This window comes from Leptonychotes weddellii, chromosome 2 (assembly GCF_054177405.1).
Source record: "Leptonychotes weddellii isolate Sample4059 chromosome 2, ASM5417740v2, whole genome shotgun sequence".
Classification (NCBI taxonomy): domain Eukaryota; kingdom Metazoa; phylum Chordata; class Mammalia; order Carnivora; family Phocidae; genus Leptonychotes; species Leptonychotes weddellii.
In genome coordinates, this window is record NC_138370.1 from 141,974,225 (window position 1) to 141,997,242 (window position 23,018).

Genomic DNA, 23,018 nt, shown 5'->3' on the forward strand with positions numbered 1-23,018 from the left:
GGTCCCAGGGTCCTGGGATCGAGCCCCACATCAGGCTCCCTGCTCTGCAGGAAGCCTGCTTCTCCCTCTCCCACTCCCCCTGCTTGTGTTTCCTCTCTCGCTGTCTCTCTGTCAAATAAATAAACAAAATATTAAAAAAAAAATTCTATCTGTTGGTGAGAGACAGAATTCTCAGAGCAAGATAAAGGAGATACTGGTTTAAGTTAAGAGATTACGTAATTACCCTGAAGCCTTGAATGTGAATAGGAGGTATCAGCATGATCTCATTAAGGAATTCAATCTTAAAAACACACAGACATAAATCTACACATATATGTACTAACTCTAGTAACTAAAAAACCTAGAAACAATGGCCAATCCAATAGCAATTAATATAGCTAAAAACTCAGATTTGGGTTTTGAAATACCCTTTCCTATCAAAGGAAATCAGGACTTTTTGGAGAAATGACTAAATCCAGTTCTGTGGCAGGAAATGTACAAGATGTGCCTATCTTGTCATACCAGTTAGCAAGAATTTATCAGACTACTAGGCTTGTGTCAAAAAGACTTGAGGGCCAACTTGAAGAAGCTTCCACCAAAGCTGGGAAAATATCCAGAATGAATCAAAATACATAAAAAATGTTTGAACCTGTAAGTTCATAATGATATATATATATTTAAGAAAAATAAGGATATAGGCATTAACCATCAATGACTGATAATATCAAGAAAAGAGGTAATCTTGCCTTGTGCACTTGTGGCTAAAGCAGCAGTACCACCTATGAAGTAGTCTTGCCCAAAATAGCAAAACTGAATCCAGTAAAGCATCTAGATCCAATTACCAATTTATGGGACATACAGAGAAATCTACTAAATGACACTGTGGAAAAGATATCAGCAAGATCCAGCCTGTGGATCTACATCCACATCTATAGGGCAAATGATCTGGTGGTTTCTTCAAACAAACCTAACAAGGGGGAGTAAAGAGTTGGAAGAAAACTGTAAATCAAGAGAAATGTAAAAAGACACATATTAAAGTGGCAGAACTACAGTTTCATTCCTTGAATGATAAAAATCATACAAAGAAGTGAGGAAGCGATTCTATAAAAATTCAGAACAATGGCTACTCTGGGGGAGTGGGTCAAGAGAGGATTGTGTTTGGAAAGAGACAGGTAGTTTCTGAAGTAGCAAGTTATAGTCTCCTGATATGAATGGTGGTCACTAAGGGGTTGCCTTGCAAGAATTCATTAAACTATGTATTATATGGTTTTCTGAATTTGTGTTATATTTTAAAATAACAAAGTTTAAACAGATTTATAAATTAGAAATCCTTTTAAATTTATTAATCCTAAATTCTTAGAAAAATGCCCTAGAGTATATGAAAGGACAAGTCAAAAAGTTCTACAATCTCGGAATATGGAAAGAAATATTTTAACAAGGTTGGGGCACCTGGGTGGCTCAGTTGTTAAGTGTCTGCCTTTGGCTCAGGTCATGATCTGAGCCATGGGGCTCCCTGCTCAGCGGGGAGCCTGCTTCTCCCTCTCCCACTCCCCCTGCTGTGTTCCCGCTCTTGCTGTATCTCTCTCGGTCAAATAAATAAATCTTTTTTTTTTTTAAGATATTTTTATTTATTCATTCGAGACAGAGAGAGAGAGAGAGAATGAGCAGGGGGAGAAGCACAGGGAGGGGGAGAAGCAGACTCCCCCATGAGCAGGGAGCCCGATGTGGGGCTCGATCCCAGGACCCTGGGATCATGACCTGAGCCAAAGGCAGACGCTTAGCCATCTGAGCCACCCAGGTGCCCCTAAATAAATAAAATCTTAAAAAAAAAAAAAAAAAATTTTAACAAGGTTAATGTATAACTTGAGGGAAAACCAGAATGTAAAGTGCACTAAGCTATAGTTTTACTATTATAAAAAGTGTTTCCTCTAATGGTAGCAGCATTTATGCCTTATGTATAAACTTGGGAAGGAAAAAGAATAAAATGAGGTTAACTGAAATTAGGTGATCTTTGAAGGCATTCTAGCTCTAACTTTAATTTTCTAAAATGCAGATAGTTTTTAATCAGAAAAATAAAAGCACAATTTTCAGAGAGGAGAAAATTTTGATCTAGGACTTTATCTGCAAAAGAAATTAATAGATGTAGTCAAGATGTAACTAAAGAAGAAAAAAGATCTTGGAAAATCACAAAAGACTTATTAACTCTAAATGTAAGTAGAATCTATTCAATTATCATTCCAAAAATAGCATGAAATGGCTAACAGGAATTTGTGTGTTCGGAGAGAGCCCTGTTCCCTCTCCTTTCCCATTCTCTCAATTTTATATAATAAAATCATGGGAAAGGGAGCAATTCCTATCATTTTAACTGTATCTAAAAACTCCATACGGCAGAGGCTGGCTTTGACCACAACTATAATAGAAGAAAAAGTAAAGAGGGACTAGACATGGGGGGGTGTGTGTGTGTAATGAGTGTATCTTGTTTATGATACAGATTCAATAAATACTTGTTAATGAAAAGCAAATATAAGAAATTTTAAATTTTGGATCAAAGGTAATGGCAAAATTCCTAGGTTCTCCATTTTCAGATAGTCTGATATCAAACAGCATTTTAAACTCCTATCAATTCGGCCTCTTATAAATGTTGTTTATCTCACCTTATATGAATATTCAAAATATAATGAATTAAAGCAGTACTGGAAAACTACCACTGCTAACTTGTCCTAAGGTGCTGCCTCTTTCCTTCTAAAGTATGTTTCTACATTTTAATTTGTCCTGATCTACACATTCACTTTTTCTAAGTAGTTATTTTTTCCCTGACTTGGTGAGGTCTCTACTTTGTTTACCTCCCCTTCATTGAGTTCCCAACAAATAGGAATGAATATCTCTTTGTCAGAGCAGTTTAAGTAGTCACGCCCATGAATGAAGCCTTAACAATACACAATGGATTTTTTTTTCTTCAAAGAGAAGGATGGGCTAAAGAAACAAACAAACAAAAAACCCTGCAAGAAGAAAATGCAAAGAGGAATGTGTCCAGCCTTGAGTTAGTGGCATGACTGTGTTCATTCCACAGATGTTTATGGTGTGTCCCTTTGTGCCAGGCAACACAGTTCTTACTTCCCTTCCTATCTTCAAACTCCAGCTACTACTAAATGCAATTAAAATCCAAGCGACTCGGGTGCCTGAGTGGTTAAGCACCTGACTCTTAATTTTGGCTCAAGTCACAAGATCAGGGTCATGAGATTGAGTGGATGCTCAGCATGGAGCCTGCGTAAGATTCTTTCTCTCCCTCTGCACCCCACCCCCCGCTCATGCGCACTCTCTAAAAAAATAAAATAAAATAAAATCATAGTGTCCTATTTCCAATTGTTAAGGGAACGACCTTCTCCCTCTTTCCATGATCCTTTGAGTCCTTAAAATAAGTACGCCAACTTTCTAAGATGTTACAGGTTCATCCCCAGGATGGGACAACTGATTTATGTGACAATTTACTATCCAGTCCCATGTTTCTCTAGTCCAGGTTTAAAGTGCCAAAGGTACCTATGAACACATGGTATCTGAATCTCATCTGCCTCACATCCCTAACAAGAACAGAGAATCCCCCAGTCCAGTGCAGACCCCTCTCTTTCAAAGTCTAGATATGAAGGGAAATTAGAAAATCCATTTGGCCTTGGATCCAAGACATATTCTCGGGTTCAACTTTACCAGTAATTAACCTAATATTTTATTTTTATTTTTTTTAAAGTAGGCTTGATGATGAACATGGGGCTAGAACTCAACACCCCAAGATTAAGAATCACATGCTCTGGGGCGCCTGGGTGGCTCAGTCGTTAAGCATCTGCCTTTGGCTCAGGTCATGATCCCAGGGTCCTGGGATCCAGCCCCGCATCGGGCTCCCTGCTCTGCAGGAAGCCTGTTCTCCCTCTCCCACTCCCCCTGCTTGTGTTCCTTCTCTCGCTGTGTCTGTCAAAAAAAATAAATAAAATCTAAAAAAAAATCACATGCTCTACTGACTGAGCCAGTCAGGTACCCCTAACCTAATTATTTGAAATCCTATTGTATATCTGTGTCCATTTTTCAATTGGTTCAGAATTTTTTTTTATTTTGGTTCAGAACTTCTAGTAGTGTAAAATGATCATCCCCAAACTACAATACCAATCAAAAAAATATGAGTCTGGATTAAGTTAAATAAGAGATTAAACAAAAAGAAACAAAACAACAACAAAACCCAACACACAAACACACAAACTTCTTTCCCTTTACTAAGTCAACTGGACAACTAGAGGTACCAGGAATTATAAGATTGGGTTTTCCTGTCATTTTATCATAGAAAGTGGGAGTTTGGTGGCTCAATCACAAAAATATGTAACTTCCATAGGCAAAAAACCAAAAGAGCCCCAAAACAAAAAAAAAAAACAACCAGCCAGAAGTTATATCTTCTTAACCTAATAAAGAGCAAAAAATCCTTAAGTAAATATTTAAAATTATTTAAACCTACCTGACCCCCCCAAAATTATGAAGCTTAGAGAGACATACAAATAAAATTTATATAAACTTCAAATCCTATGTTTTATTATGATACAGTAATTTCTTGCCCTGTTTTAGACACCACAATCTCTTCATGTTCCTGTTTTTACTACCTCTCATCAAGTACTCAAAAAATATCTAGAAGTCTCAAAAAAAAAAAAAAAGAAGCCTATGGTCCTCAAATAATTTCTAAAAGGACCCTTTCTATAATAATTCCTAATAAATCACCTTCTTCTCTATCAAAAGAACATATACTATCCAGTCTTTTTTTTTTTTTTTTAAAGATTTTATGGATTTACTGGGGGGGCGCACAGGAGAGGAAGAAGCAGACTCCCCACTGAGCAGGGAGCCCAACACAGGGCTCAGGGCTCGATCCCAGGACTCCAAGAACATGACTAGAGCCAAAGGCAGACACCTAACCAACTGAGCCACCTAGGCACCCCTATCCATTCTTATTTCGGACAGTAGCACCAAAAGACATTTGTATTGGAGGGCTATGATCAACTTCTGGTATTCAAAACACAAACATTTACACATCCAACATTTCCATTTGACTATTCTCTTTCCTTCAGATTCTATTATCTAAAACTATTTCTTTAAATCATATTTAATCCACCAAATCATTGCTAAAACATTTACACATTAATGAACTTGCTAAAATACGTATTTCAGTGCTTTCGTACCCATATTAACCAAATCTTCTTCTTTGACAATCAAATCTCAAACCTCCTCTTCCCACATAATGTCCTTTAATACTTTATCCTCCTCATATATCTTTGTTATTTACTGCGTTCTGGAACCGTCAGGAAATCTACATGTCCTGGACAGGGGAAATATTTTTCTTCATTGCTTATATTTGTTATGTCCCACTTCCTCTGAGGCTTCTATTCATTCTTATTACTGCTGGTCCTACCCAATTGCATGGTATTTTCCCCAATTCTACTTCTTTCTAGCTGCTCATACATCCAATCTCTTCAAACCAGTATGATAGCTTTGGTGTCCAACCTCCAAATACTTCAACTCTCAGGTCTTAAAAAAGATACCATTCCCTTAAATAGTCTAAACATTACCAGTTAACCACAACAACTTGTGATTTAATGTTTATCAACTTCTAACATGAAAGCATTCCCATTTCATCCTACAGATAAGTAAATCCAAAACTCAAAAGTCAGAAGAAAAAAATTTACATACAAAATGTCTGGCATTTGGTTCATTTTAAAGCACTACATTCATCTACATTAAGTTAAAACAATGACCTTCAGTTTTAGGTTGGTAAGAAAAATGATAAATTCTCTAATAGAAAATGCTACATATCACTTATTCCTTTCAGAAGAGCAATCCAATACATACCTCTGCAGAAAATAAGTTTCTTCCGGATTTATCCAAATAAGAGAGAATGAATCCACATTACTTTATGTAAAAAAATAAAAAAGACTAAAACATGCCCTACAGACATCAATGACTCAGTGTACCAAAAGGTATGAGATTTAACTATCAGATTATTTGCTGAAATTTAAAACTTAGTAAGAGGCTGTAGTTACCTCTTTTTGTAGATGAAGTTGGAAGCAACTGTTTGGCTTTGAGGGAAGTACGAGGCAAATTTTTCAGCCTTTGCGAAGCTGTTGAAAAATAAGGAACTGTAATATTTGCCTGGAAGGACAAGATAAAGGCTATAGCTTCTGTAAACTTGAATATTTTAATACATACTTGAAAATTTATCAAGGAACAGAAACCATAAGGTGAAAATATGTTAGAAACCTAGAAGCAGAGGAATCTGAAAGTGATGCTTAGTGCATTAAGTCGGAAAGGAAAAGGGATGGAAATCTTAGTGCAAAGTGCATACTTTCAGAAATAGTTTCTTATAGATGAGAAAATCTACAATATGTAAACTAATCAAAATATCAAAGAGAAAACAAACCACCAGCAAACATGCTACAGGATGCAAAGAATATAAAACTAAGTAAGTAAAAGTGATGAACACAAGCACACAGTATAGAATAAAATAAAAGTAGTACTTGTTCAATGCAAAAAAGCAGACTTTGGCAAAGCAGTTATTGTTAGATGAATTGCCCTAACATAGAACAGTAATCCCCATACTCAAAAAGGAGAAGAAAACTCAGAACCAGGCAGGTCCTCAAGGGAGTAAAAACCCAGTGGCTTTAATATATTCAACATCATCTTGCTGTAGCATAAAACTAATTTGTACTTTAGACTTTGGGTAGCAATATATCTGTGCTGTGCACATATTATATGTGGTGGATGGGGGTGTGTGTGGGGGGGTGCACACTGTGTGTTGGGGTTGACAGGGTTGGAGGAGTCAGAGCATCTGCTTCTTAAAGTGATCAATGAGGAGTTCTAGGCTTTCTTCAAAACTCCTACTCTATTAACTGCAACGAAACTCTCAGAACTGGCATGTAAGCAGCAGCTCAGAGCCATCCAGAGTTAAAGCTCACTATAGTTTCACTGAACTGAAAAGACCCACACCTACCTGTATAGTCACCTATTTAAGCGGTTCTAAAATGTCACTCTACTGATTGAGAAGTTGGACTTCTAGGATTTATACGTGAAAGAGAGAGAGAGAGAGAGAGATCCCACAACCATAAATCTGGCCAGCATTTAAACAATTATCGGATTGACAAAGGAATACTTGATAATATCATCAAAGAGAATTAAGGAGACTTTCTCTTTTGCCCTATTGCTTAACTATATCAATGCTTTTAAAAAACTATTGTTTCCTCACTGTCTGATAGTAAATATTTTTAAAGAGTAATAAATGTATTTGACTTCCAGTTTTACTCCACACATTACGTAGCCAAATATATACCAATTCAGCTTAAATAATGCCAGGAAGACTACTAAAAACTTCTTCAAACCTAAAAAAAAAAAAAATCAATTTTATAATTACCTCATACCTATCCCACAGAAATATAGGATCCTATCATCACTGAATATTCTCCATTTGCATATTTATTCATACATGCTTTCAACCATTCACAGTGTCATTCATTTACTCATTCACTGCTGCTTTTTCTCATTCTTTCAAATAGTTAATTATCTACTTTATTTCAGGTTTTAGGTATAGTGGATTTGTTCAGTAGCCAACTAGGTGGATAAAATTCCTACTTTCATGGAACTAACATTCTGAAAGGAAAGGGGAAATAAAAGAGTCAAATAGTCAGTGATAGCTGCTAAGGAGAAAACTAAGTAGGGAAGGGAGACAGGAAATGGGGAGATTTAAATTCCAATTATAAATAGGGTGATCAGGAAAGATTTCCCTGAGATGACAAAGATCATTTGTGCAAAGATCTGAAGGAAGAGAGGAAGTAAGCCATACAGATATCTGGGGAAAGCACTGTAGACAGACAGAAAAGCAATGGTAGAGGACCTGGGGTAAGAGTGTGCCTAGTATATCTGAAGAACAGGAAGTAGGCCACTATGATTGGAATAGAGAAATGAGGGCAAAAGGTAACTATCTGTATGTATGCTGGCAATCCACAATACCTATTAACCATTAAAATTTTTTTAGTGAGGGCCTAACATCAAATATCATCTATAATCTGTTTTGGAAAGGTCCTATTTAAATTAATAGCTATGATAACTCCAAACTTTCTCTCTCAAGTTTCATGGGTCACAACAAAAGCATCCATAACAAGTAAAACCTATGCAATGGTAATCTGAAGAATCAGACTGCAAATAGAATCAGGCAGTATACACTAAATTTGTCTAATACAACAAATCTGATAAATCTGACAGAATGAAATTAGTGATTTTCATAAGATACAACATAGTGGTGTATTACTCAAATAAGAAAACTAAATTTTTATCTGAATTATCACTCTTAATTTGATGAGTCTTCTAAAGACTGTATCATTTTTTAAATGATAAAGTGTAGTAAACAGAAAGTCTCCAAATTTTTCTACAATAATAGAATTCAGTGTGTTAGCTGTTTAAAAATACTCATGGTTTCCCCGGTTTCTCTCTTAATATTTACATAATTCCAAATTAGCAAGACCCCACCATGAAAAGCAAAGATGGTACAATAAAAATATTATTCTCTCATGCTACCATTATTTAGGTTAATGTCTTCCTCCATAAACCAATCCCAAATGCCTCTGTATTTTTGTTAAACATACACCACCATTTTCCAAGTCATTCTGGCTCAAAGTTTTCTTTAATTCCATTTAGTCATCCCTGCAGTTATGTTGATCTCTTCCTTTACATCCCTACTGTTTCCTAAATACCTAATTCAGACCTTCATCACCCTATTTTTGGATTAGAACAGTGTCCTTTTGGGTTTTCCTACATCCAATCCTTCCACTTTATTCATGTGCATCAGGGGAAGGCTAGTGGAAGTGCGGTCCCCCCCACCCAGTACCTCCCCCTCCCAGTCCAGTGCAGGCAGTAAGTGAGTGAATGGTCTGTAAGGAATTCAGAACAAAAATAAAACCAGCTTGGTCTGTTTTTTTTATTATCATCATGTCCCGGATTAATAATCAATGTTGGCGATAAAATGCTCCTCCCTGAAGAAAACAGTTTGTCAGCCTAAGTTATAAACAACTGCTGCAGGTACTGTTGCCTCTTAATAGCATATATGAAAGATTTAAATGAACATGTTTTAATACTTATCTTTTAAAGTACATTGCATTTCACATGAAAAATCATCAGGAGAACTCCCAGTTATATGGTCTCCCCTAACATAGGGGGATTCAGCTACACAATTCTTTCCAGAGTTCATAGAGATGTAAAATCAAGCTTAGCACACTATATGCCTCCAACCCCTATGGTATAATAATATATTCCTATATTTACACAGCTTAGAAATAAACAATGATGGTACAGTGATTATAAAGTCAATGAAACAGAATGTGAGTTACTTCAATTGTAATTATATGTGACTGAGTATTACATTTTTTCAGCTGTGAAGACATTTAAAAATCATTAGATTTGATCCCCAAAGAAACTAAGATATGGATAAGATGGCAATTTCTGAAATATCCTGTAAAATGGAGTTTTATGAATTTCTGCCAAACTTATCATTATGTTGAATATTTCCTTACTTGTATAAAAGCTGCTTTGTGGGGGAAAAAAAAACCTTTTCAGATTTAAAAATTGAAGACTATTCTTCAGTCAACATGACTGAAGAGAAATTGATAAATCTGGCTATACTGTGTCTTGAGCTTCAATATGCAAAGATCAATTCTGAAGAAGTTATTGACAAATTTCCAGAAACTAAAGCTATAATATTCATTACTGTGACAAACCAATATGTAAAAACATATTTTCCTTTTTTATAAAAAATGATTTAAAAGTATCTTTTTTGTACTGTAATGTTGATATTATTTTTTTACTGACAGTTATAAAATAATGCTCAATAAAAGAATTCTCATTGTCTGCATTTTCTCCAGCCATTATTATTATAACTCATTCTATTTCATTATTATTGAACATAATTTTGTCATATGGGGAGATGTTAAAAATAATCTCCAGGTCCCAAATACTAAGTAAGCATAAGCCACTATAAAAGGATGTTAATTACTGCTAAGTAAAATGTCCCCTGTTCCCCCTAACTCTGCAATGACATTTTGTTTTGAAACTTTCATTGCTACAAATTCTGAGTCACCTTTCAATCCTCTTTCTCTCCACCTCCCATCTTCTCGGGTGTTACCAAGTCACATATCTTCTACTTCATTTCTAAAAATTCATCCAGATCTCATCACCTCCTGCAGCAGTGCCTTTGTTCAGATATTCATTTCTTGCCATGATTATACAAAAGCCTTTTAAATGGCTTCTACTCTCTCTTCAACTTTAATCCATTTTTCATATTGCTACCAGAATGGATTTTCTAAGAAGTAACATTGATTAAAAGTCTACCATGGCTCTCCACACTTATAGGATAAAACCCAAATTCCTTAATATATTAAAAAACTCCCAATCTGTGCCCTACGTATCTCTCTCATCCTTCATCACTGCACCCTACACTCTAGTCATACAAAACCACTATAATCAGGGTGCTACTTTTAAGACTTCATTACCAATTCCACTGTTAGGTAAACCTGTCTTTCTTCATGTGGTCTCATAATCTCCTCCTGAGTTAGTGGAGAGATATCTTCAGTATCTTTTCTGAAAACCTCTTCACATTGCTGAGTTTAATGCCTCTCTTCTGTTCCCATAGAAGTTCCTGCCAATCACTCCCTGCTATTGAAGGGCACGTGCTGTCTCATTTATATTTATAATCCCAGTGCCCAGAACATAACATATACCCAATAAATATCTGTTGAATAATAAAGGAGACATGAGTGACTGATCACTGGATAAAATCCAGAGATCTGAACTAAGTATTCAAGATCCTCTGGAGTAGAGGTCTAATCTAGTGTTTCTCAAACTTGAATATACCCCAGAATCAGGTGAGACACTTCTAAAAAATACAGATGATGGGTACCCATTCCAGATGTATTCAATCAAAATTTACAGAAGTGTCAGAAAAACTACATTTATAAAATCTCTTTGTAATTAGATAATTGACCCATCATTGCACTCATTCTTAAAAAGAAATTCTACAAGTATTCCATTCATTCTTACATCAGCCCATTACAGAGATTTATCATGACTTATTTCTTTGAATTTATGTTTCATAATTTTGTAAAATTCAAGTGTAATCTTTTAATGTTTGGTTCCCAGCGAAATCTGGATGAGAATTCCTTCCCCCGGAGTCTCAGGGCAGTCTGGTTATGCATAAGCTGACAACTGCCTTTGACACTCCCTCTTCAGTGGGAGAGAAGTCCGGAGTAGAATATTGACCATATACCTTTTCTCTGGGGGAATACTTTGTATCCTACGCAAAAATATTCTTCCATTTGACTAAATGTAAGTAAGTGGATAAATATTACATAAAAATATTCTTCCATTTGACTAAATATAAGTAAGTGGATAAATATTACACTGGATTATTTTACTCTTCTGTGGTAATTCACAAAGTATTTATAGTTCAATAATGCTCCAACAGAGTCATCCAGGAATATTTTCCAAGATGCCTACTCATTTGCAGTTAGGTCAGCATGATGTAATCAAAAAATTATTGGGAGGAAAACAGGGGACTAAAGAGGGGTGGGGAGGAGGGAGTAATTTGGTTTGGTTTTGCACTTTTCTAGGTATATGCCATTGCACGTATAATACATATGGATCTCTGCTTCCTCTATAAAAATAAGAAATGGGTTGTTGTGAGGTTCAAATGAGGTAATTAATGTGAAAGTAAACATTTAAAAATACTAACCAGAGTTTGAGTATTACTTTAATTTTTTTAAACCAGCAGGTTGTCTTGGGTTTTTCTCCCTTTTCTTATTTCTGAACCAATAATTCCTGTATGTTTCTGAAAACTAAATTTCCTACTGAACCTCTACTCTAGTAATCTTAGCAAGGCGCTAGTCTTTTGAAAAACTCTGTTCCTGACAAACATTCCTTCCTTTAAACGGAGAAACTGAGAAAATGACATATATCCATGACCTCTCCAATGCTCTGGTTTTCTTAAGCTTTTTAAGTTATTCACATTTCAAATATAAAAGTTGGAAATTGGTAATAGCTATAAAAATTAAAATATATTAGAACTCTCATAATATTCATATTTGAATGCCAGCATCCACAATAATGCAGCCATAGCAAATAAGCATATAAAAACAGTGATTGGCATAAGAAGGCAAAAGAAGTGGTCCCGTAAGTGGAAATAACAGCAACCTTGCAAAGTTAGGTTCATGCAGACCAGCAAGTAAGAACCAAAGCTTTACCACTTAAGGGCTGGAAAAATAAAAACTTAAAGGATAACAAAATGCAACATCTATTATACTAACCGGTTTATACAAAAAATAAAAAATACTAATTCGTGTATAAAATGTGTAAGACTTGCTATTATAACATTTATAAATAATTCTATATCAAAATAAAAAGGCTATTATGAAAACAGTATATATACACACAGTAATTAAAAGAACACATACATACATTTCTATTCATCAAAGATATATGTAAAATTAAGAAAAATAGATAATATGTTACAAAATATGTTAATTTTAAATAGAAGGCTTTAAAATATTTTTATAAAATAAACAAGTTTTAAATTTGATAAAATTCTGGATTTACTATTTTCCAAAAATATTTTTGACTAATGTGATTCTACACTAAAATAAGCGTGGCATTTTAATTGTAAATAAGCTTCATTATAGCTTCAAGTATAAAAATAAACAACTATATGCAATTAAAAAAAAAAAAGGATGGTACCTTGCTTTGTCTTTTGCTTGTACCTGTTCAAGTATTGAAATACACCACTATGAAACTACATGCATATTTTCTACTTAAAAGTAAATTAGTGTTCAGAATCTCATTATTTTTCCCTATATATTTTCTTTAATTATCAATTTATAGGTAAAAAGAAAAAATAATTCACCTACAGAAAAAAATTCTAGGGAATCAGCAGGTAATTACAATGGTAATTCTACCACTGGGGAAGGCAAGTAATTATCACAAAGTTTAAGACATGGTCAGTATATTTTTCTATTAACATTTTTATTCTAGGTTCTCAACCTTTTCTATTTTCTTCTATTTTTGTGAAGAATTTTTTTTATTTCCATATAGCTTTGAGGTGTGCTAGAATAGTTCAAACAAAGAACATACATGAGGGCATGAGAGAACAACCCTGAATAAAGAGTTGGTACTGAGAATTTACTGAATAAAAGTAAAGAGAATATAGATATAGCTAGTTTTAACAAAGAGCAGGGAAGCTGTCTCTGGAGATATAATCATGTAAAGTTTTGAGAAATTCCGAACTTAACAATTCAAACTAAGCATAAAAGCACAAATACAAATGATGTTTTGGATTATCTGTGCATAGGTATAAAAGTGTACCTTATAATATGCATGATTTTTATTGCTTAATCTTCTTAATGATATAAAATTTTCTTTCCTGTTGTTATTAACATTGTGCATTGCTTTTTGTTTCAGGCAAATATACCAAGGGAGGAAAAAAAACCAGAAACACATTGTCCTCAAGGGACAAATTAACTTAACTTGCAGACTTAAAGGCACAAAAGTTATCATTTATCATTTTGATAGAACTTAAGAGTTCAAATTGTAACTTTTTAAAGTTTTGTGATTCCCTATTTTCTATACCATTTATGAGTACACCATATGAGTATCATAATGGCACTCTTACTTATTACTCACATAGTCTGCAAGACCTGGAATACTAAGTTTAAAATTTAATTTGGTTCAAAAACATGTGCACACATCCAGCTGAATAAATGAAGTACACAAATCTCTATGTAATAATTTTCCACAGTGCTTTAAATTTTATGGTTCATCTTAGGAAAAAAAATAGTATTTCTGGATTATTTTTAAGTCTTAGTTCTAAACCATAAATGTGACAAATCTCTCTAGGTGGACTTGGATTCTTGAGCACAATCAACATGGGTGTGAATCCTAACTTACCACCTATAAGCTATATGATCAAAGATAAGTTATTCAACCATTCAAAGCTCCTATTTCCTAATTTGCAAAATGTGTTAATAACTGTACCTACTTCCTAGAATTTTTCTGAGGATTAAACAGGATTATGTATGGTACAGCAAAATGCGAGTTTCTGTAATATAAATAATATCATATACAACTAGAAAATAAGGAAAATATATCAAGTGTTATCACAAAAATCATTTGGGTTCAAATGTATTTTCTCCTGGGCCGGTTTATTTTTGAGTCACCAAGTAACAGCAGCTTCACACAAAATACACAAAGTCAGCTAAACACAACAGAGCCAAGGAAGAGTGTAAGGGAATTAAAAAATAATCAAATGCTTTCAAAGTTGTATTATTCAATAAGTTATATAAATAATCAATAACCTCATGTCTGTGTGACTTCTTCATAGCCTTGAGGAAATGAAGGAACACATCACAGCCACCACTTCAACCAGTGACATAATATGCTACAAAGGAACTGAGTCAATCAGACCACAAGACTGATGTGAGCTGTTGGATACAAGACATGCATACAGAGCATTTCTAAAATTATAGGAATAACTGTGATAGTTTGTTTAAAACTGGTTTGATTACATGCTCTTATCTACTGTAGTTAATAACATTCTTTGGAAAGTGTTCAATTCTTTTTTAATCATCTTTTACACTAAAGTACACAGTATCCATCTATTTCCATATAACTTCTTGGCTCAGTTTGGCTACTCTGTCTTAGAAGTTCCTTCCTCATGATTCTTTCTCATCTTTGTTTCTGTTGCGTATGTCTCCTTCATTCAACAGACTCAGCTCTTCCTTTCCATCAAATTACCTTCAACTTTTTTTTTAGTGAAGTTCTATATTTGCTGGAGTATTTATTTAAGTCATTGAAAATTTAACATGTTTTTGATTATGCTAGTATTTTTTGCAGGATCATTATTGCTTTTTATTAATGTTCTAGTAAGAAAGCTGCTTGGGTTTTAAGTTGTCTGTTCCAGGACTATCTCCCACAAAAATCTTGTTATTTTTAATGTGTAGGTTTTTAAGGAATATATCTCTATATCTATGTATACATAAGGTATGTATATACAGATACATAAGGTATAGGTTTTTAAGGAATATATACATATATATATGTATATTTTTAAGAGCATACATATATATTTAGCCAGTAGACTTTGCTTATTTTAAAATTCTGGAGAGACCAAAGTTTCATACAGATATAAGTACTGACACAAATGGAACAAAATTTAAATTTTATATCTTATAGGAACAAGATTTGAATTTTAATATAGCTATTATAGCAACGAATAATCACTGCATTTTACTACAGATATGGTTTAATACAGCTATTCAGCACAAATTACTACCTATAATTTTCACTTTCCTTTAAATAACTGATACATAAACGATACTTACTGGCTGAAGCCTGAGGTTGCATGCGAGGTATTCCTCCATTTGGCACTTGAAAATTTGAGTCACTTCTGCTGCTTTTCACTGAGTCAACTTGTGTACTAGATGTTCGGGACAGGTTTGGAAGACTGCGTCTCAGTTTTTCTAACAACAGAATTTAATGAAAAAAAATCAAACCATTCTTCTAGTTGAAGAAAGAGTTAAAATATTAATTGGCATTCACAAATCAAATTATTTAAGCATTCAGCATATTTTAGAAGAGTTAACAGGAAGTACATGTCTTATAAAAATAAATAACTCAACCCAGGTTCTATAAATGGGTAGAAGAGAATCTTTAAATGAGCTATAAATCAAAACCTACATACAGATCACTTCATGAGGACAAAGCAACACTAACATAATCAAGTATAATTCACTTTCTCCTTTATTTGTGTATTGATTCACTAGTAAACTGACCAAATTCTTGATCTACTTATCTGAAATACAAAACCTTGGTAAGAATTGTGTTACTTTCATATTGAAATATGAAGGACAATTGTTTTTCCAGAAACATTCTAATTACCTTCATTTTTGACACTGCTTGTCTGTAAATCTGTGGGATGACCTTGAAGTGAAAGGCGAGGTTGTTGTAAGCGGCTAATCATAGGCTGTGGGGACACTCTACTATATTCTATTCCCCGAGCAGGAGATCGTGAACGAGGTGAATTTCTGGGTGACTGCTTAGGTGATGGTCGAGGTGAATTGCGTGGTGATGGTGAAAACCTGTTAACAGCAGGGTATACTGCATGATGCATATTGTCATCTTCATCATCTAAACTTTGCGCATCAAGTTCCTGATCACTAAAAGTACCCCGTCTTGTAGAATTGCAAGATGAACCAGAACTGCGCCGAGATGTGGTGGCTGCATACTCCTGACGGAGACCTGACAATAATGAATGTGTTATTTCATTTCTTTAGGTATTTTAAACATTTAAATATTTTTGAAGTTTAAAAAGAGTATCATTGAGAAATTCAAACAGGGTATAAAGTATAAAGGAAAATTCCCTTTCCACTTGAATCATCTTAGATATCATCCCATATAATGATGCCTAAAACATTTAAAAGATTATTTTTAAACTGAATGAAATTCTATAAACTTTTGCCCAATCCAACATTTTCTTCTTGAATCTGAAATCTATAGTAGAGGGAGAAACCATAAACTTAAAAATATTTCTACTCCTAAAGACAATAATCGAAATTTGAGATCAACATTTAAGAAATATTGAGGGAAAACAATTACTGTGCAACCAACAAGAAGAATACACCAGTGGATAAATAAACTCCCTGAATACTAATTTCTTCAAACTGATGTTATCGATGAAGGAAACTTCTATCCTACCCTCAGGAATTCAATATTTGGGCATGAATGAATTTCAGTTGCTTCATCCAAGACACTTTAGTAAAACAAGCTTAAATTCTAAGCCATCAAGTACAAATTTTCAAAGGAGTCCCGTATGTATCTTGACACCTCCAGAAACACCCAAGGAACCTTAGGCCCTTCAAACAGTATAAAAACTTCTGGAACAAAAACAAAAACAAATGATATATATTCAGTGAAGAAAAAATTAATATTCAAGAAAAGTACAGAATTTAGCTAATATTTTGAGCAAGTCCTGCTAACTATGGACAATCTAGTTTAAAAGATCTCTATTACTGGGCGCCTGGGTGTCTTAGTCGCTAAGCATCTGCCTTTGGCTCAGGTCATGGTCGAAGGGTCCTGGGATCGAGCCCCGCATCAGGCTCCCTGCTCCACGGGAAGCCCGCTTCTCCCTCTCCCGCTCCCCCTGCTTGTGTTCCCTCTCTCGCTGTGTCTCTGTCAAATAAATAAATAAAATGTTTAAAAAAAAAAAAAGCTCTACTATTATAGAGTAGTATTCAAACTTTTAAGATGGGTACTCATACACAGAGAGTGCTATCGATATGGAACCCAAAGTAGTGGGTGAGAATCACACTAGGGTCTATAAAACTACGGATTCCTTGGGCCTATCTGGTCCTTCAGTCAAGTTACAAGTTTCACTAGTAACTGACAAGTTACATAGTGTCTCCTTCCAGCAAACACGGCATTAAAGTCACCTAACAAAAGACAGCGGACTGTTTTACAAAGAAAAACACCGATCCCAAAAGCAGGCCCTCCAGTACTAGAGGGATCCTAAGGAAGCAACAATCTCTATAGGATTGTCTGTTTTTCATATTAAAAATAAGGGGCTTAACCAGGCAACAGCCAAAATCTGTAATTCTACATTTCTGTTAAAAAACAAAAAAACCCAAAAAAACTGAAGAAATGATACTTTAGAACAAATATCATTCACTTAAAAAAAAAACAGGCATTTTGAAGGAGGTATCAGACATACTTTTAGCATTTTTTTTTTTTTTATTCACTAGAAAAAGAAATATTTGTGCATGTGGATGGCTTAAAAAGAATGATTAAAGTAAGGCTAAGGGGAGCCTGAGTGGCTCAGTTGGTTAAGCGTCTGCCTTCGGCTCAGGTCATGATCCCAGGGTTCTGGGATTGAGCCCTCCATCGGGCTCCCCACTCAGTGGGGAGCCTGCTTCTCTCTCTCCCTCTGCCCCTCCCCCTGCTTGCGGTCTCTCTCTCTCTCTCTCTCTAATAAACAAAAATAAAATCTTTTAAAAAAATAAAGCTAAAATTTCTTTTACTTGTTACCAAAACACAGTATGAAAGTGACAGCAAATAGCTGGTTGTGTTTCTAACAAAATCCTGGGGTCTAAAAAGTCAGAGTTCAAAGAAGAAATGAGAGAATTAACTCTTAAGTTATAGTGAGGAAGCATTCTTTATTCTTTCACATCCCTGACAAAAACTAGTCGCTCACTAGCTGACAATACCACAGTCTCAATGAGGAGTTATACATAATTACAGAAGAAAAGGGTACCATATTATTAGTTTCTAGGGCTTAAGATAAAGCAAGCACCAAATCTTTCTATTTTTCTATGAGAAGTTGTGTAAAAATGGGAAATGAATCAGCAGAATAACATTCTGCAGTTTCTTAATAAATGTTATAGCTTAATAAAACTCCATATTTATATAAAAGGGCCTAAAGCAGAAAGTATTTCAACTAAATTATAGCAATGCTCCATTACCCTCAGCCAACTTCAACACTCTGAAATGTGCGCTTCAAGCATCTTTTCATTGTAAAGGTTAAGGGGGTCACTTTAGAGACTGCTTACTTCACAGTTAAGCTTGTGGTATCTTCCGATAAAATGTATATAGGCAAACCATAATACTTTACTAAATATATAAAACAATCCCGTCCTTTCTAAAAGCCTTTTAAAAATATGTACTATTATCATTATAATTAGGTGAGGGTACTTCACATGTTCAAGTTTTCCTGTTTCTTCAGGTTGAGAATCTTTTTATGACCTCCTGAGAATGACACTGATTTTTTTAGCCTGATTATTTTCACTTACTCTTTTCATTCCTCATCTTTATATACTCACATTTTGTGTGCTGAAATATTTTTTCAAATATTTTATACACAAATGTGAAAAGTGCAACTATATAAATAAGAATGAATTGTCATTTGCGTTAAAAAGAAATGTATATGGATGCCTGGGTGGCTCAGTCAAGCGTTTGCCTTTGGCTTGGGTCATGTCCCAGGGTCCTGGGATCGAGCCCCGCATCTCGGCCGGGAGCCTGCTTCTCCCTCTGCCTGCTTTGCCTGCTGCTCCCCCGCTTGTGCTCTCTCTCTCTGACAACTTTAAAAAAAAAGGAAGAAAGAAATGTATAGGCAATAATAATACTCTCATCACCATCTTATAATGAGAGCCAGGGCATCTATGAACCCTTAAAATAGTATGAAAAATTTTGTGCATATGTGCGTTTTGGGGATGGCAAGGGATATAATTTTTATTAGATTCTCAAAGGTATCTGTGACCTAAAAAGTTGCAAGGACCACTCTGAACCAAAGCAATATCATATGCTTTACCTCATTTAATGTCCTAATTCCAATTTTCTCATAAAGGTCTTTTTTTTGTAGTCTATACCATATATTCTGAGAGTGGTGATATATGCCCCGAAGGGGGGATAACTGGTTCTTGGGTTATGAAAAAAATCTTAGATATCATAATAATTTGTGGTCTTCATTGTACATAAAGAGATGCAGGGTATATCTGTGATATTAAAATGTCATGGTGAGGGGCGCCTGGGTGGCTCAGTCTTTAAGCGTCTGCCTTTGGCTCAGGTCATGATCCCAGGGTCCTGGGATCAAGCCCCACATCGGGCTCCCTGCTCGGCGGGAAGCCTGCTTCTCCCTCTCCCACTCCCCCTGCTTGTGCTCTCTCTCTCGCTGTGTCTCTCTCTGTCAAATAAATAAATAAAATCTTTAAAAAAAAAAAAATGTCATGGTGGGAGATGGTAGGCAAAAAAGGAAAAAAAATGTCTGAAAAGGTTCTTTGGGGGGGCTAATAATGGAAAAAGGTTGAGAAACAATGGTCTAGAATAAGAAAACACAAAGTAATAGAGTAGTAACTACTCTAGAGAGTTCCTGCGCAAAGTAACATGCAGGGTATGGTTACCAGTCATTGAAGTAGAGTATTACCTGCCTTTCTTTGCTCCTCACACAACAAGCTTTTGTATGTAAAATGAACTCTGAAAATAAGTTAATGAACAAGCAAGTCTATATGTTGAATAAGCCTCTGAAATTTTAACATTTCTATTACTATTCCACAACATCTTAAGACCTATTTAATAACCCCAACAAAATTATACCTCAACTAGACCTCAACTTTAACAATTAAAATACTTACTTTCTTCCTGCATCCGAGCTAGAATCTGTACATCCGTTACATCATTTAGCTTATAATTGGATCCAATTGAATCTTCATCTAATTCTGAAGCACTTAACTCACTGTCTATAGAGGACTGAGGGCTGAGTGGAGGATTTCTGTCTGATGAACTTTTCAAATTACCTTAAAAAAAAAAAAAAAGATTTGAACTTTGGTGAAACAAAAACTGAATAAACATCTGTTCTAATTGATATTAAATCTTTGCTTCAGTTCACCATTATTCTGCCTTCTCTGTTTAAAAAATTCCCAAATATTGAAATTAAATATTGACCTTATTAAGAATAAAGAGGAATGCGGTGCCTGGCTGGCTGAGCGGTGAAATGTGTGACTCTTGATCTCAGAGTTGTAAATTTGAGCCCCATGTTGGGTGAAGAGATTACTTAAAAAAATCTCTTTTTTTTTAAAAAAAGAATAAAGAAGACTCTAGGGACTCCTTCATATGTTATGATATAAAAACATCTTCATTTTAACTATAAATTATCTATCCTCTTATGAAACAATTAAGCTTTTACCACAGCGCTTGGCAAGTAGGTGGTGTCCAATACATGTTAGAAGATTCCAGCTTTTATAAGATAGCCAGTTAAACTGCTCATAAACAGATGAATTTATGATGGGTTTTCTCCTCTCAAATTCAGTCATTAGCAATTTAGTCATTATCTTTTTCCCTGAATAAAAGCATCTACTTTTCCTAAGCAAGAAAACTATAATTTGAGGAAAATCAAGATTCTTTAGAGATTTAGGAACAAACCAAAAAAAGAACATAGGCTCATTTTTCCTACATTATGCCATGTTTACAAAATTCCTTTGTCAAACTAGTAATGGGGATCCAAAGAGTCCTCTGAAGTTTAGCAGTGAAGCACAAAGATGGAGTAAAGAAAATAACTAGATTAAAAGAAAGCATTTAATCACTCAAAACAAAAAGGGGGATAGAAGACAGGTCAGAGGAATAAAGGATATACATAACCAAGAGTCTAACTTATTTCTAAGGAAATGCTTTCATCAGATCATCAACTTCTGGTGAAGCATAAAATCCCAACACTGTCACTAATGTTTCTAATACAGATTTATCTGAAATGCTTGTTTCCCAGAATTCTTTACCATAAAAGTCAACTTTCACTGAGTGTTATATGTAACTGATGAATCCCTAAATTCTACACCTGAAACCAACTTTACCATATATGTTAACTAACTAGAATTTAAATAAAAACTTGAAAAGAGAAAAGTTAGCTCCAACATGAAAGGAATATAAGAAAAGCAAAATAGTTAATGTTTATATTATCAAGAAGAACACAGTACATATGATAGCAAAAGTAATACAAGGTCAGGCTCAAATAGTGCCCAAATAAAATTCTTTATATTAAACAAATCTTTTTTGGTATACAGTCATGGGTGAAATAAATAGCGAGTAACAACTTATGTACAAAGCAAACAGCAGGGTCAAAAAAATCATTAGACTAGGGAATACACAGGTCAAAATTTGAGGTGGTTAACAATAACCTTAATTTTTAAGGAAGGTGTAATAATGAGCCACAAAGATAGCAGCAGTAAGAGTTAACCAGTGAGTGAATTCTGAAGAACAGTAAGTTACAGAGTAACATCTCAGTCAGAACCACAATAAACATTCTTTCTCTGAGTTACAGCAGTCTATCCCTCCCCTATCATTTAGGGCTCCGCTCTGTCGGCACATTCACATATGGCCTTATATTATTAGTTAAGTGCAATATCAAAGCTTATTAAATAAAGCTTAAATTGTTTAACAAAATAAGTGAAAATAAGAGCTCTTATTTTTAGGGATGCCTAGGTGGCTCAGTTGGTTAAGTGGCTGTCTTCAGTTCAGGTCATGATTCCAGGGTCTTGGGACAGAGGCCCGCATCAGGCTCCTTGCTCAGTGGGGAGCCTGCTTCTCCCCCTGCCTCTACCCCTTCCCCCTGCTCGTGTGCTCTCTCTCTGACAAATAAATAAAATCCTTAAAAAAAATAAAAGGAAAATGCTATTTTAAAAAAAGAACTCTTATTTTTAGCTTGTACAACCCAATCAAGCTATTCAGCAAGCATCTATTGGTTAAAAGAATCAAAAGCTTGTTAATCTAATCAAGCTATATATATACAAACTTTTAAGTACATGCTTAAGAAAACTTTATGGAGGTAACCTGGTTTATCTGTATCCCTGGTGCCTAGAATGGCACCTGGTGCTCCTCACTGATATTTTCTCTAACCATTTAAAAGTTTCATAAATAAAAGAACTTGAACTGATGATTACATATTTTTTTGAGGTAGGGCAGTAAATTCCTTAATTATTCCATTTCATTTTCTCCTTACCTGAATTTCCAGGAAGTATTAGCTGTTTGACTATAGGAGGTCGCACTGGGGTTGAGGATGGAGAATTGAAACCACTGCTGTATGGGCTACTTGCATTCGGACTGTAAGGACTTGCGTAACTCATGGAGTTGAAAGGATTATTATATAAATTCTGCCTCTTGAGAGCTGTGTTAATGAGAAGGGGAAAAATCAAATTTAATAACTGAGAAAAGTTCACATTTTACTTACAAGTTTTTCTTATTGGGAAATTCATTAAGTCATTATCTCAATTTAAATACAGAAATATTCTTACAGAAGCAGGAGAAAATACATATACATATTAAGAACTCCAACAATATATTTCCATTATCTTCAATTGTGCTATGCAAATAAAACAGTAGCCACACCAAACAACATAAATAATATCACAAGAAGAATATCTTCTCAACAAATTATTAACCATTAAATTAATTTA

At 34.7% G+C, this 23,018-nt stretch overlaps 1 protein-coding gene across 4 annotated transcripts in view; it reads right to left on the reverse strand.

Annotated features, from left to right (window-relative positions):
• Positions 1 to 23,018, reverse strand: part of SLAIN2 (SLAIN motif family member 2) — an 82,259-nt gene that overhangs the window by 19,850 nt on the left and 39,391 nt on the right. For 2 of the 4 annotated variants that reach the window (XM_031036195.2, XM_081812401.1), the window contains exons 3-7: positions 22,565 to 22,729; positions 20,208 to 20,369; positions 15,967 to 16,326; positions 15,411 to 15,548; positions 6,045 to 6,122 (exon numbers count right to left, since the gene is read on the reverse strand). In XM_031036195.2, the coding sequence (XP_030892055.2) occupies positions 6,045 to 6,122; positions 15,411 to 15,548; positions 15,967 to 16,326; positions 20,208 to 20,369; positions 22,565 to 22,729 (903 nt within the window). The remainder of the gene's footprint in view (positions 1 to 6,044; positions 6,123 to 15,410; positions 15,549 to 15,966; positions 16,327 to 20,207; positions 20,370 to 22,564; positions 22,730 to 23,018) is intronic. The other 2 variants (XM_081812402.1, XM_006740890.3) reach the window with 2 other exon arrangements.